Source organism: Erpetoichthys calabaricus, chromosome 18 (assembly GCF_900747795.2).
Source record: "Erpetoichthys calabaricus chromosome 18, fErpCal1.3, whole genome shotgun sequence".
NCBI classification, from domain to species: domain Eukaryota; kingdom Metazoa; phylum Chordata; class Cladistia; order Polypteriformes; family Polypteridae; genus Erpetoichthys; species Erpetoichthys calabaricus.
The window spans coordinates 46,452,332-46,467,454 of NC_041411.2; the positions used below are offsets into that span (position 1 = coordinate 46,452,332).

At 45.7% G+C, this 15,123-nt stretch overlaps 1 protein-coding gene across 8 annotated transcripts in view; it reads right to left on the reverse strand.

The window, feature by feature from the left end:
- The window catches only part of cacna1c (calcium channel, voltage-dependent, L type, alpha 1C subunit), a 1,063,887-nt gene that overhangs the window by 10,446 nt on the left and 1,038,318 nt on the right, over positions 1 to 15,123 (reverse strand). For all 8 annotated transcript variants that reach the window (XM_051921415.1, XM_051921414.1, XM_051921413.1 and 5 more), the window contains one exon: positions 12,678 to 12,790. In XM_051921415.1, coding sequence (XP_051777375.1) covers positions 12,678 to 12,790 — 113 coding nt within the window. The remainder of the gene's footprint in view (positions 1 to 12,677; positions 12,791 to 15,123) is intronic.

The following is a 15,123-nucleotide window of genomic DNA, read 5'->3' on the forward strand; positions in this document are numbered from 1 at the left end:
CCGAGTCTAAAAATACCATTTTTGGAATTATGTCTGTGTGTCGGTCTGTGTGTGTGCGTGTGTGTATGTAAACACGATAACTTGAGTATGCTTCACTTAGGTCACCCAAATTTTGCTTACAAGTATTAGGTGCAAACCGTACATTTCTATAAACTTTGGGGTTATTTCTGTTAACTGGAAGTGGTACTTTGACCTTTTATTCATGCAGCTGCAGAGTCTGATTTATTCAACTTTTATAATTGTTCAATATATTATTAATTTGATTTGATGTATTGTTGATGGTTCTTTAATGTACATAATATAAAAACATAATCATTGACTTGTGGTTTACTCCTCAAATATCCATCCCCATATCTGAGTACACGATATTTTTTTTTTTTCTGATTTTTGATTTTCACCATTTTATTTTTCCTTGAAATATATTTTGAAGTTTTTAACCAATTCTTTTTACTGTGAGAAAGTAGCAACAGCTACAATAAAACAAAAATAGTAAAATGACACTTTACATTCCTTTTAATGATACAGCACACTAACACAACTATACCTTATTGTACCTAAACATAATGGCTAGAAGTTCAGAGCATAAACTAAAGAATAAATAAAACTTCAAGGCATGATTGAAAAATACATATACTAAAAATGTAATTTGTAAGTTTAAACATCTGAATTCAGCAAACTAACAGTCATTATATTCTAATGCCCTTAATCAGTACAATTTGTTTTAACTTGGAGATGTGCTAATTTGGTTTATTTCAATCTATGACAGACATCCCCATTGAAGTACATAATTGTGAGGCGCTTGGCCGTTAGCTCACTGAGTGACTCTCTCTTGTCTGTGAGGAGAGTCTTATATTTACTAAAGCTCTCTCACAGTCAGCTGAGCTGCCTGGGAAATATATATAGGGCAATGCTCTCTCTGTCACACTTGGAAAATACTGTCTTGCACTTTTCCAAGTAATCAGCCAGCTCCACAGAAGAAAAGAGATCCTCATTTGAAGCACAGTGCAAATATGCCGTCCACTCTTCACTTAACTCTGTTGATGGATTCATCAGAAGTTTTAGTTTTGTGTATCCTTCAATGTGTGGTGGATTGCCGGTTTCTAACTCTGGCCATCACCCCCAGGCCGCCAGGAGGAGCTCTCCGGACAGCATGATCGTGCCCCGAGTTCCAGCAGGGCCTCATGGAATATGTAGTGTTTATACACAGCCCTGCTGGATACCTTGGGGGCCACCGGGAGTCGGGGGCTCGTGGGCTCTTATGTGCCCTATAACCCGGGAGTACGTCATGGTCACGTGACAGGAAGGAACGACGTGCTCCCGGGTTGAAGAAAAGGACTGTTTACCCTGACCCGGAAGGAATAAGGAACTGTGGACTGATTGGGCAGGAACACCTCCGGGTCAGGGTGTATAAAAGGACTCTGGGAAGCCCAGTACATTGAGCTGAGCTGGGTGGAAGGGTGGCAACGTGTCTGGGAGTGAGGAGGATTATTGTTATTATTGAGTATTGTGGAGTGGAGGGTGCTTTGTGCACTTTATTATTATAATAAATATTATTATTGGACTTTCATCTGGTATCTGACGTCTAGTCTGAGGGTGCAAGGGGTCTCAGAGACCTTAAACTGTCACAAATGTTTTACCATAGCAGGGGCCTGACCGAGATCAAACTCTCTGACCAGCTTATATACCTCCTTCGCAGGATTGACATCCTAGTGTTTTGAAAACTTAGCAAAGGCCAGGTGGAATGTATCATACAGGTGGTTAAGCACTTCTCTCCTCAGTCGCATGCCCATCTGAATCAACAGCTTATCAGTTTTGGTACCAAAGCCATAGGTTTTTGCAGTTCCATTCATCAGGTAGGAGCCCAGATCCTCCATGATGTTGTATGCTGAGACTGCGGTAAGACAGTGAGTGCCCTCCAGAATTCTCTCTGAGATGAAGGTTAACTTTCCTTTCAGGGTGTCCAGTTTTTCCTCAGTTTCAATCAGTTCTAGGATATTTGTTACAGCCTGAGCTGATGTGTCCTCAGCCAGAAAGAACATAGAGTTGGATATGTTCAGCATGGCACCATACTCATTTGAATCAGCTATTCCACCTGGGGGGCATTGGTCAGCACAATCTCTTTCAGTGACAGCCTGGCAGGCTTCTTGAAGAAGGCAGACATTACCCACATCACTAGTGATGCAGCCTCACTGAAATATTTATAGTGCTGCCGGGTCTCTCCCACCAAACTGATGACATGACACAAATAGGTTGAATGCACTCTGTTAGGCATAACCCCTTTTAAATCCTCCTGGTATGCTTTCAGACAGTATGATGTATTGTCTGTAACCACTGCTAAAATGTCATTAGGATTCAGCTGGTTTTTGTGAAGGGACTGAAGTAAAGCCAGTGAAAAAATGGAAACACTGAAGCTCTCCATAAAGATAACATCTGCCAGAAAGTACTGGTCTTCAGTATCTGTAATTATGTCACTTATTTCTAATGATTCTTAAACTTCAAATGTTTACAGGTTGAAAATGTACATACTGTAATTACATCTGTAGCTTAAAAAGCTATACATCTATAGCTTTGTCTACTGCATATCTTAAAGTAATTAATTACAAAGCAAAAGCTAACTAGTCTGGAAGAGGCCATATCCGGGAATTAAAAGAAAAAAGAGAGACCCACTTTTACGGGTTTGTTGCATCTGAGGAGTAGCCTGCTCTTCTGCTTTTACTTGTAGGTGCCGAGTTTATAGTGGAAGAGTCAAATGCAGACCTTGCATGCCCCGTCACCGCGAGGTAAAACATTTATCAAATCCAGAAACATCATTGTTAATTTTCAAAAGGGAATCTGTTGACAATCAACGCCATTCACTAATATAATATTTCTACGGGAAAGACTGTTAATATTGGCTAAATATAATTTAATCAGTGCAGTGACTTACAGTAAATACATCCCTTACAATTAAAACTGCCTAAATAAACGAATTACCATACAGCCAAATGCTTACTCATCTATCACTTTGTCGAGAACGCTGTGGTCTTGGCTATCAGTGGTTTCATCAACTACAACATAAATTTTCTTGCCATAAATCTTTCAAAGAACGGCATCCATATGTTGTTCTAAGACACAGGGCAAATGAGTTTGATGAAGACTGCTCTCATTTTCGGGCAGCATGCCTCCCGGTTTATAATGCTTAATAAAGACAGGATGCATCTTCGTCATTTTTTTTCGAGTGGTATGTCTGACTCCGCACACATGGCCACAAAGTCCTCCATAAACTGGCATCTTACATCTGATGATTTTGTTGTTTCCTTTAGTGTTTCCCGAAGGGGAACACTCATTGATCTTAATTTCTCCTTGATCTTGAGATTGGTTTTAGATTTGACGTGGCCACTGCAAGTATACTTTTGTGTTCAGTCTATGGTATGCAGGCAAAACTTTCAGAAAAGTTGCTGTCTAGATTTGTAAAAGTCTCTGGGCTTTTGTTGTGCTCTCAATTTTGCAGATAAGCTTGTGTTTCTTAGTTTTTTGAATGTAGTTGGAGTATCTAATTGTCCTATATTGTCCTAACAGGTGGCGCAGTGGTAGTGCTGCTGCTTTGCAGTAAGGAGACTGTGGAAGATTGTGGGTTCGCTTCCCGGTTCCTCCCTGTGTGGATAGCGCTTTGAGTACTGAGAAAAGCGCTATATAAATGTAATGAATTATTATTATTATTATTATCTGATACTGCTCGCTTCAACATTACCACCTGTCTCATGCGGATAACTAGCTTGCTTGTGTTTAACAAGAAAACATACAGAAACACATGCACAAACAGATAAAGGCATTACTAGATTTCTACAAAGAATTGCATTTGCTTCAAAAACAACAAACTAGAAAATGGTATGTGGATTATGGAACTACAGATTACTCAAACATTTAATATAATGTGAAGTTTTGTAACAGTCTCCCCTTCAGTCTCTAAATTCCACACATTTCCCTTTTTAAATCTAAAATCCATTTTTATGCGTTAGTTCCATGATTCTGTCCGTGTTCTCCACATTGTGGAAATCATAGAGCCCTACCGATGGCGAGAGTTTCAATACAACTGGGCCTGTGAGTGCTGCTCTAGATGTTCTTTCGCTGCAGTCCTGTAACTCAGACACCTGCTCAATGATGTCACAAAATGAAGGCATGGCTTCCTCCTCCCAGTCCACCCAGAACAAGGTCAAACAGTCCCTGGAGCTGTCTGCCATATAGCAGATCAAAGTGGGAAAACCCACTCAAGGCCTGTGGTACTTCCCAAAAGGCAAACAAGTCAAGAGGCAGGAGCTGGTCCCAGTCATTCTTGTTCATCCACACCACCTTCCACAGCATCTGTCTGTCTGGAAGTGATTAATGAATGTTTTGAAGTGGTGGATGCGGAGGAGCCTGGTGACTTCCCTGAAGGTCCATGATGTGAAAGGCATCCCCTGGTCTGTAAATATCTCTTTGGAGATGCTGACATGCAAGAAGACCCTACCAGTTCCAGGGCTGGTCTTGGAAATAGCCACCCAGAGGGGTTATGGCCTCTGGGAACTGGGTAGCATAGTCCACTAGAACAAGGATGTATTTGTGTCCTCTAGCCAAAGGATCAAGCAGCCTGATGATGTCCATACTGAGCTGTATGGAGGGGATATTGATTATAGGACAAGGGGACAAGAGGAGCACAATCCCACTGGGGTATCTGGGTCAATTTAAATTACGGGCCTGACCTGCAAAAGCAGCATACCTCTTCATCATGCACACTGAATAAATAGAGTGCCGTGATGTGCTCCAGGGTTTTTTCAGCGCCCAAATGTGCCTCCAGCAAGTGAATGTGAGCCAAGTCACATACTTCTTGGTGGTAGGGCCGAAGGACAAGGCTTTAGCTCTGGACCCCATCCTGACTTTCTGTTACCTGATACAGCAGATCATTTTCAAGGACAAAGTTAGGACTGGATTGGCTAGACCCATCAGTAGGTTGTCTGTCAATGACAGTGACCGCATTTCTTGCATGCTTCATGGAATTGTCATTCCACTGCTTGCATTTGAAAGATACAAGCAGGTTACAAAACCAAAGCTGCAGGGAGGTGACTGGGTCAGGGGTGTCACCCTAATCAAGATCCATGAGATCATACTGGGTGGATGCCCCCTTACTTGCCTTTTTACATGGCTGGGTCTCTCCTCGCCTGGACAGGGTGTCAGTTCACTCTGGCCGTGCCTGTAAAAGGAATTGCAAGAGGACTAGGTGCAACCGCAAAACAGTACCTGTCTCCTTGAGCCCAGCCACAGTCCATCAGGTCTTCTCTGTGGGGGTTGCCATTGTATGCCCAAGCTTGTGGCATCAGTAGCACCAGGGAGGCAGGGGTGATCGCTCCTTGCTTCGTGGAGGTGTCTCAGTGTCTCTTGTGGTCATTCGGTCTTCGTGATCCAACTGGGGCAGATGTGGTGTCGTTTTTCTGGGCATTCAGTCTGGCTGGTGGTGCAGTGGCACTTTGATTTCGAGCTACGCCTCCATATCCACCCAGGGCAAAGCAGGTATTTCGGGAGGGTGTGGGCAAGAGAGTTAGTGGCCACAATCTCTGTTGTCCTCTCAGCTGTGTTCTCTCCTGGCTACAGCCAGTGAGCCATCTTGCCTCATAGATTGAAATGCTTGAGCCCTTCCTAGGCGCTTTGGGTCAAATTTACAGTCCCGGCAATGCAGGGCCTGTAAAGTAGCACTAAACCCATACCGGGAAAGGAGCTACCTCTTCAGGGTGGGATAGTCCTCAGTGGCCTGCTCTTTGTAGGTTGATTGCGCCTCCCCATTTAGAAATGGGGCCAGAAGGTGACCCCACTTGCGATGTGGCCAGCATTACTGGGTGTCTGTGCTCTCAAAAATGAGGAGGTAACCCTCCATATCATCACAGGCCCTTGTCCCCCTACCTTCCTGGTATATATCAGCATCTTCTGTCCAGCAGTTTGGTGTGTTGGAGTTGTAGCTGGGCTACTAGCTCTGCCAGCTTCTGGACGAGTTCTGCTAGGTTCCCTGTCATGGCTCCGGCCTTTGATTCCACCAACTATGCCACCTTTGGCCGGGTCAGGAACAGTGAAGGAAATTTTGGGGCACCAACCAGGTAGTCCCTTTGATTCACCCAAAGATGAGAAAATAATGTAGAAGAGAACATAAATAGTGCTCGTAGGCACGTGTGCCTTTAGTGGGCATTACTCCAGTCGGATTTCTATTTTGCATGTGTTTATATAAACTGCTCAAATAAATTAAAGGAACACATTGAAAACACATCATATTTCAATGGGAAAAAAATCCTGCTGGATATCTATACTGATATGGACTGGATAATGTGTTAGGAACAAAAGGATGACACATCGTTGGATGGAAATGAAAATTATCAACCTACAGAGGGCTGAATTCAAAGACACCCTGAAAATCAAAGTGAAAAAGTGATGTGGCAGGCTAGTCCATTTTGCCGAAATCTCTTTCCAGCAACTCAAAATCGTTCTTAGTAGTTTGTCTGGCTCCCATGTGCTTGTATGCATGCCTAACAATGTCAGGCATGCTCCTAATGAGACAACAGATGGTGTCCTGGGGCATATCCTACCAGATCTGTGCTCCTGGACAGTCTGAGGTGCAACCTGGCGGCGTCGGATGGACCGAAACATAATATCCCAGAGGTGTTCTATTGGATTTAGGTCAGGCAAGCAGAGCATGGGGGCCAGTCAATGGTATCAATTCCTTCATCCTCTAGAAAGTGCCTGCATACTCTCGCCACATGAGGCCGGGCACTATCAGGAACCAGGAGGAACCCAGGACCCACTGCACCTCTGACAATGGGTCCAAGGATTTCATCCTGATACTTAATGCCATTCAAGGTTGCCGTTGTCTAGCCTGTAGAGGTCTGTGCGTCCCTCCATGGATATTCCTCCCCAGATCATCACTGTCTCACCACCAAACCAGTCATGCTGAATGATGTTACAGGCAGCATAACGTTCTCCACGGCTTCTCCAGACCCTTTCACGTCTGTCACATGTGCTCAGGGTGAACCTGTTCTCATCTGTGGAAAGCACAGGTTGCCAGTGGTGGACCTGCCAATTCTGGTATTCTATGGCAAATGCCAATTGAGCTAAACGGTGCCGGGCAGTGAGCACAGGGCCCACAAGAGGATGTCAGGCCCTCAGGCCACCCTCATGAAGTCTGTTTCTGATTGTTTGATCAGAGACATTCACACCAGTGGCCTGCTGGAGGTCATTATGTAGAGCTCTGGCAGTGCTCATCCTGTTCCTCCTTGCCCAAAGGAGCACATACTAGTCCTGCTGATGGGTTAAGGACCTTCTAGGGCCCAGTCCAGCTCACCTAGAGTAACTGCATGTCTCCTGGAATCTCCTCCATGCCCTTGAGACTGTGCTGAGAGACACAGCGATCCTTCTGGCAATGGCACGTATTGATGTGCCATCCTGGAGAAGTTACCACCTAAGTGGGGTCCAGGTATCGCCTCATGCTACCAGTAGTGACACTGACTGTAGCAAAATGCAAAACTAGTGAAAAAACAGATGAGGAGGGAAAAATGCCAGTGGCCTCCACCTGTTCAACCATTCACTCCTATTTTGGGGGTCATCTCATTGTTGCCCCTCTAGTGCACCTGTTGTTCGTTTCATCAACACCAAAGCAGCTGAAACTGATTAACAAGCCCCTCTGCTACTACACTGACGAGATCACTATCCCAGAGGTTTCATTGACTTGATGCTATACTCTGAGTAAACAGTGTGCCTTTAATTTTTTTGAGCACAGTGTGTGGGGTGGGGGGAGGGGGGGGGGGGGTTGGGGAGTTTAGTACATTAGCTTGGTGCTTCTCAACTACTGTGTGGATCCCCGGTGATTCGTGCTGGGTCACCTAAGTGATTGACAGCACTGCATAATATGTTTCCCCATTTGTAAGTGAGGAGGGATCCCCCACTCTTCCAATCACGCAGGTTTCACCATAGGGGCAGCTTGCATGGCTGCTAGTGGGTCCATCCATCCATCCATCCATCCATCCTCTTCCGCTTATCCGAGGTCAGGTCACGGGGGCAGCAGCTTATGCAGAGATGCCCAGACTTCCCTCTCCCCGGCCACTTCTTCTAGCTCTTCCAGGAGAATCCCGAGGCGTTCCCAGGCCAGCCAGGAGACATAGTCCCTCCAGCGTGTCCTGGGTCTTCCCCGGGGCCTCCTCCCGGTTAGACGTGCCCGGAACACCTCACCAGGGAGGCGTCCAGGAGGCATCCTGATCAGATGCCCAAGCCACCTCATCTGACTCCTCTCGATGCGGAGGAGCAGCGGCTCTACTCTGAGCCCCTCCCGGATGACTGAGCTTCTCACCCTATCTTACTCATTTCAGCCGCTTGTATTCGCGATCTTGTTTCGGTCACTACCCATAGCTCATGACCATAGGTGAGGGTAGGAACATAGATCGACCGGTAAATTGAGAGCTTTGCCTTGCGGCTCAGTTTCTTTTTCACCACGACAAACCGACGCAGAGCCCGCATTACTGCGGATGCCGCACCGATCCGCCTGTCAATCTCACGAACCATTCTTCCCTCACTCGTGAACAAGACCCAGAGATACTTGAACTCCTCCAATTGGGGCAGGATCTCGCTACCAACCCTGAGAGGGCACTCCACCTTTTTCCGGCTAAGGACCATGGTCTTGGATTTGGAGGTGCTGATTCCCATCCCAGCCGCTTCACACTCGGCTGTGAACCGATCCAGAGAGAGCTGAAGATCACGGCCTGATGAAGCAAACAGGACAACATCATCTGCAAAAAGCAGTGACCCAATCCTGAGTCCACCAAACCGGACCCCCTAACGCCCTGGCTGCGCCTAGAAATTCTGTCCATAAAAGTTATGAACAGAATCGGTGACAAAGGGCAGCCCTGGCGGAGTCCAACTCTCATTGGAAACGGGTTCGACTTACTGCCGGCAATGCGGACCAAGCTCTGGCACCGATCGTACAGGGACCGAACAGCCCTTATCAGGGGGTCCGGTACCCCATACTCTCGGAGTACCCACCACAGGATTCCCCGAGGGACACGGTCGAATGCCTTTTCCAAGTCCACAAAACACATGTAGACTGGTTGGGCAAACTCTCATGCACCCTCCAGGACCCTGCTAAGGGTGTAGAGCTGGTCCACTGTTCCGCGACCAGGACGAAAACCACACTGTTCCTCCTGAATCCAAGGCTCGACTATCCGATGGACCCTCCTCTCCAGGACCCCTGAATAGACTTTTCCAGGGAGGCTGAGGAGTGTGATCCCTCTGTAGTTGGAACACATCCTCTGGTCCCCTTTCTTAAAGAGGGGGACCACCACCCCGGTCTGCCAATCCAGAGGCACTGTCCCTGATGTCCATGCGATGTTGCAGAGGCGTGTCAACCAAGACAGTCCTACAACATCCAGAGCCTTGAGGAACTCCGGGTGTATCTCATCCACCCCCGGGGCCCTGCCACCAAGGAGTTTTTTGACCACCTCGGTGACCTCAGTCCCAGAGATGGGGGAGCCCACCTCTGAGTCCCCAGGCTCTGCTTCCACATTGGAAGGCATGTTAGTGGGATTGAGGAGGTCTTTGAAGTACTCCCTCCACCGACCCATAACGTCCCGAGTCGAGGTCAGCAGCGCACCATCACCACCATATACAGTGTATAGACACTGCACTGCTTCCCCCTCCTGAGACGCTGGACGGTGGACCAGAATCTCCTCGAAGCTGTCTGAAAGTCGTTCTCCATGGCCTCCACAAAATCCTCCCACGCCCGAGTTTTTGCCTCAGCAACCACCAAAGCCGCATTCCGCTTGGCCTGCCGGTACCTATCAGCTGCCTCCAGAGTCCCATAGGACAAAAGGGTCCTGTAGGACTCCTTCTTCAGCTTGACGGCATCCCTCACCGCCGGCGTCCACCAACGGGTTCGGGGATTGCCGCCACGACAGGCACCGACCACCTTACGGCCATAGCTCTGGTCAGCTGCCTCAACAATAGAGGCACGGAACATGGCCCATTCGGACTCAATGTCCCCCACCTCCCTCGGGATGTGGTCGAAGTTCTGCCGGAGGTGGGAGTTGAAGCTACTTCTGACAGGGGGCTCTGCCAGACATTCCCAGCAGACCCTCACAACACGTTTGGGCCTACCAGGCCTGACCGGCATCCTCCCCCACCATCGAAGCCAACTCACCACCAGGTGGTGATCAGTTGACAGCTCCGCCCCTCTCTTCACCTGAGTGTCCAAGACATGTGGCCGCAAGTCCGATGACACGACCACAAAGTCGATCATCGAACTGAGGCCTAGGGTGTCCTGGTGCCAAGTGCACATATGAACAACCCTATGCTTGAACATGGTGTTCGGTATGGACCATCCGTGATGAGCACAGAAGTCCAATAACAAAACACTGCTCGGGTTCAGATCGGGGGGGCCATTCCTCCCAATCACGCCCTTCCAGGTATCACTGTCATTGCCCACGTGAGCATTAAAGTCTCCCAGCAGAACGAGGGAGTCCCCAGAAGGTATGCCCTCCAACACCCCCTCCAGGGACTCCAAAAAGGGTGGGTACTCCGAACTGCTGTTCGGTGCATATGCACAAACAACAGTTAGGACCCGTCCCCCCACCCGATGGCGGAGGGAGGCTACCCTCTCGTCTACCGGATTAAACCCCAATGAACAGGCTCCAAGTCGGGGGGAAATAAGTATACCTACACCCGCTCGGCGCCTCTCACCGGGGTCAACTCCAGAGTGGTAGAGAGTCCAGCCCCTCTCAAGGAGATTGGTTCCAGAGTCCAAGCTGTGCGTCGAGGTGAGTCCGACAATATCTAGCCGGAACCTCTCGACCTCGCGCACTAGCTCAGGCTCCTTCCCCTTCAGAGAGGTTACGTTCCACGTCCCAAGAGCCAGCTTCTGTAGCCGAGGATTGGACCGCCAAGGTCCCCGCCTTCGGCCACCACCCAAATCACACTGCACCCGACCTCCTTGGCCCCTCCCATAGGTGGTGAGCCCATGGGAAGGGGGACCCATGTTGCCTCTTCAGGCTGTGCCCGGCCGAGCCCTATGGGTGCAGGCCTGGCTCCAGAGGGGGGGCCCCGGTGACCCGCGTCTGGGCAAGGGAAAATGCCGTCCAAAGTTTTCATTCATCATAGGAGGTTTGAACCACTCTTTGTCTCATCCCTCACCTAGGACCAGTTTGCCTTGGGTGACCCTACCAGGGGCATAAAGCCCCGGACAACAGAGCTCCTAGGATCATTGGGACACGCAAACCCCTCCACCACGATAAGGTGGCAGTTAAAGGAGGGGCTGCTAGTGGGTCCACAATAAATTTAAAAAGGCAAAACTGGGTTGTGGGACTGTAAAGGCAAAGAAACACTGCCTTAGTTCCCCATAAATAGAATATTATGAGTACTGCCACTGGATATATAACATTGATCCCTGTGTGGTGGCAGCACTGTACTGCATGGCTAATTTACATGCATAATCAGGTGGCGCAGTGGTAGTGCTGCTGCTTTGCAGTAAGGAGACTGTGGAAAGTTGTGGGTTCGCTTCCTGGTTCCTCCCTGTGTGGATAGCGCTTTGAGTACTGAGAAAAGCGCTATATAAATGTAATGAATTATTAATTATTATTAATCAGTCATGTGCCCAGCTATGATCTTAAAACAAGTCATCAGTTAATAATGTGGTTCAAATGACAAAGGAACCACCAGCTCTTCAGCTAGTGTGCTTCCATTAAAATCTGTGTGTATGCATCATGAAGTATCTGTGTTAATACAATGTTTTGAAATAAATGAGACAGACGGTAAGGACCAAGAGGTACAAACCTGTTCCAGACCACAAAATATATGGATAGTGTTCTCAGCAGAAGAAAAATGTCAGTGTAAGGTACTTACTAAAATTGCTAACGGAATCTCCACTGGTTGGGTGGTGATCTGTGTTGCCTTGGCACTAGATATCTTTTCAAATTAAATCCTCTTAAAAAAACATAAGACATATTCTCTCACCCTTTTGAAAATGTATAGAGAATTACTTCCTTTTAGTGCAAAGACTACTAAAAATCTGTCCATGTATGATGCAGTGGTTCAAGTAGTAATCTAAAGGCTATGAACACCACATTTTCCATACCTGATCTTTCCAAGAAAATGACATGCAGAGTTAAAGTGAGTATCTGGTCAAAGAAACAGAGCTTCAGAGAAAAAGTATGACTGTCTAGAATTTAATGTTTTAGTGTGTTAATAGTATAACAGGGAAGCATGGCCAAAGCAAGCATGGTAAACAACAAAATCAATATTATAGAAATAAACAAAAACACGATGAAAAAGACATGTAACAGTTGATTTAACTAACAGAGGGAAAAAGAATTGTCTGTAGACAAAACTAAAGAAAAGCAATGAACCACCCGTGAGAACTAGTTAACTGCAAGGTTGCAGCTAGTAAGTATAACAGCTAAAATGTGTAACTTTTTAAAACAGTTTATTTCCTCATTTACTTTTCTTTACATTTTATATGATCAACACCATTATTATTTTTCATTTGGCTGACACACTTTTGTACCCCTTTATATAACAAAGTACTATTTGTCAAGAAAACACTGTAAAAGTCTTCCACAAAGAATGATTCACAGCAGATAAGAACAACAAGCAGATATCGAAAATTACTAAGGCTTTAATACCCTAAAAAATAATATTCTTACCTGATGTACATATAAAATTATTTTTCACTGATGGCCAGCTTTTCCCCTCTTGCCATCTATTGTCTCTTTCTGTAGGTGCAAGTTGTTTACATTCTTCATCCTTGTGAAGCAGCCTGAAACCAATACCAAATAAGATATTTGCTTTTCACTTCACTTGAGTTACACATATTTAAACCTGTTATGTAAAAATCAATTCAAACAAGCATTATACAGTATAACCTCATAAAAACAAGAGTGTCAATACTGAGGACTACTGATATGTTAAGACGTCTTACAATTTCCCTCTTTTGTTGGCCTCCAAACTATCAAACAATCTCTCATAACTGTACCGCACCCTTTGGTTCAGTGGAACTAAAAAACACTTAAAACTAGTACAGTAAAACCTTGATTATCTGTCAGGGGTCAGGACCAAGGCTGTGACGAGTAAGAGAAACGACGGATAATGGAACAGCTACTTTAAATATCATATACAGTAGATTAGTTTAGGGAATAGTTGCATTTATTTACAAAACAAAACTATATTAGCAAAATATAATGTAGTTTTAACAAAATGAATTCATATAATATTGTAACAACCAGCGTAACAAACAAATACAACTCGGAGGTAACTGGAGTTTTCTGCGTTTTACATGGAGTCGTTGTTTTGTAACAAATGGTGCCCTGTCTTATACTCCGTTATCTGGGTTATCAAGCACACCTCCAAAACAATAAAAGAAAGCTTTCCTACCAATCAGTTTATCTCCTGCCACTCATGTACTGTCTTTTTCTGTACTGCAAACACTCCTGCTTATTGTCTCCTGACTCCTAACTCAAAACACCCTTCTGCTGCACCTTCCTTTTTCTCCTAACTTCTCCTAAGAGGTGTGCCCGCTGCTTACAGAACAGAAGCCTTTCACCCAGTCCCATCATTTACAGCATTCATTCTACCCTTTTCCCGCATAGCACATCATAAGCTCCTTGCACGTCACAATATATTAACAAAGCATAATATAACAGAATTAAAAAGAAAAATGCAATACAGAAGAACATTAACATTAATACAGAATAAGATTACCGCCGGTGGTGTCCATTTTCAACATGTTTTTCAATTTTGTCGGCATCATGCTTTATATCATTCACTGTTGCTCTTCCTACTCTGTAAATTAAAGCAATACTTGAAGCAGTTTCGATGTTTCATAAATGTTTAATAATTTCAATTTTTCTGTGACAATCCCAACATCACACACATACGCTGATCAGTCACAACAATGTATAGTAGATTAATAAAAACAAAAGAGAAAAGCTATGAAATGCTATTAAAACTGAAGGTATGTGACTGACACTGTAATTTCAAAATGCGGCATGACATGTGCTGGGGAAGAACACTACACACTGCACAAGGGAGAGTTGTTCCAATATGCATATCTCGCTCATATCGCATGGCAGTAGTTGTACCGTGATGGGGAGGCGCTGGCATGCGCAATGTTTTTTTTTTTTTTTTTGGCCCTGACAGTTGACGTTAACGGAGACTGACAGTCAATCGAGAGGTGGATAATCAAGGTTTTCCTGAATGTATACTGCATTTTCATTCGTTTGCGGAAAAAGGTACAGTAAACACAAGAACAAGTTTCATTACTTGAGCTGAAAAGGCATATGTTCATTGGACAGAATAACAAACAGCAAATTTAATTCTTGCATACAAAATTAGATATCTATTCATTCAACCTGCATCAGAATTTGCCATATTCATGCAAGTTTTGTTAAAAAAAAAGATATATATAATACTAGCTGTATAAACCTGTGCTGTAAAAAGCCCAGGCTCCTAGAGGCTATTGAAATCATCAGAAAAAAAATTGAAATGCAGGGTCAGCGGTTTCATTTTGTGCACGTGCTCGCCCCCCTTGTCTATCAGCGGCTAAGTGGGTTTCTTTATCCTCGAAGGTTTTGTTTTGCCGATGTGCTCTCCTCGCTTGTCTGTTAAGGGCTAAGCGAGTTTGTCTCTGACTCGTTAACTTAGGGCCGACTTGCCAGCTCTTTGAGCTTCATGCTGTAGCCTCTCACTTCTGGGCCGGACAGACAGACAGACACACTTCCACACGCAGACATTTATATATAAGATAGTAGGAGGAGAGCAGGAATCCCAGCCTGATCAGAGGATGTTTTGTTAAACGGATTGGAGGACAATACAGCGATCTGGAGCAAATTGGCCGACGGGATGAGGGAATAAATTTGTGCCCAGCTAGTGTGATTTAACAGACGGACTAAGTAAAGCTGAGGATCAGGAGTTGTTCCATTCCCCATACACTAGATGGCAGTGGTCCTTGTGTAGTAACCCAGTTGGGACATCCACAGGGGTGCTTGAGAATTGGAGTGTGGAAGTGCAGCCCTGGGGAGGACATCCCTACTTTTTCTATGGCCCGGAAGTGCTTCCTCAAGGATACAGTGTGACACCGGGAAATTTCCTGGG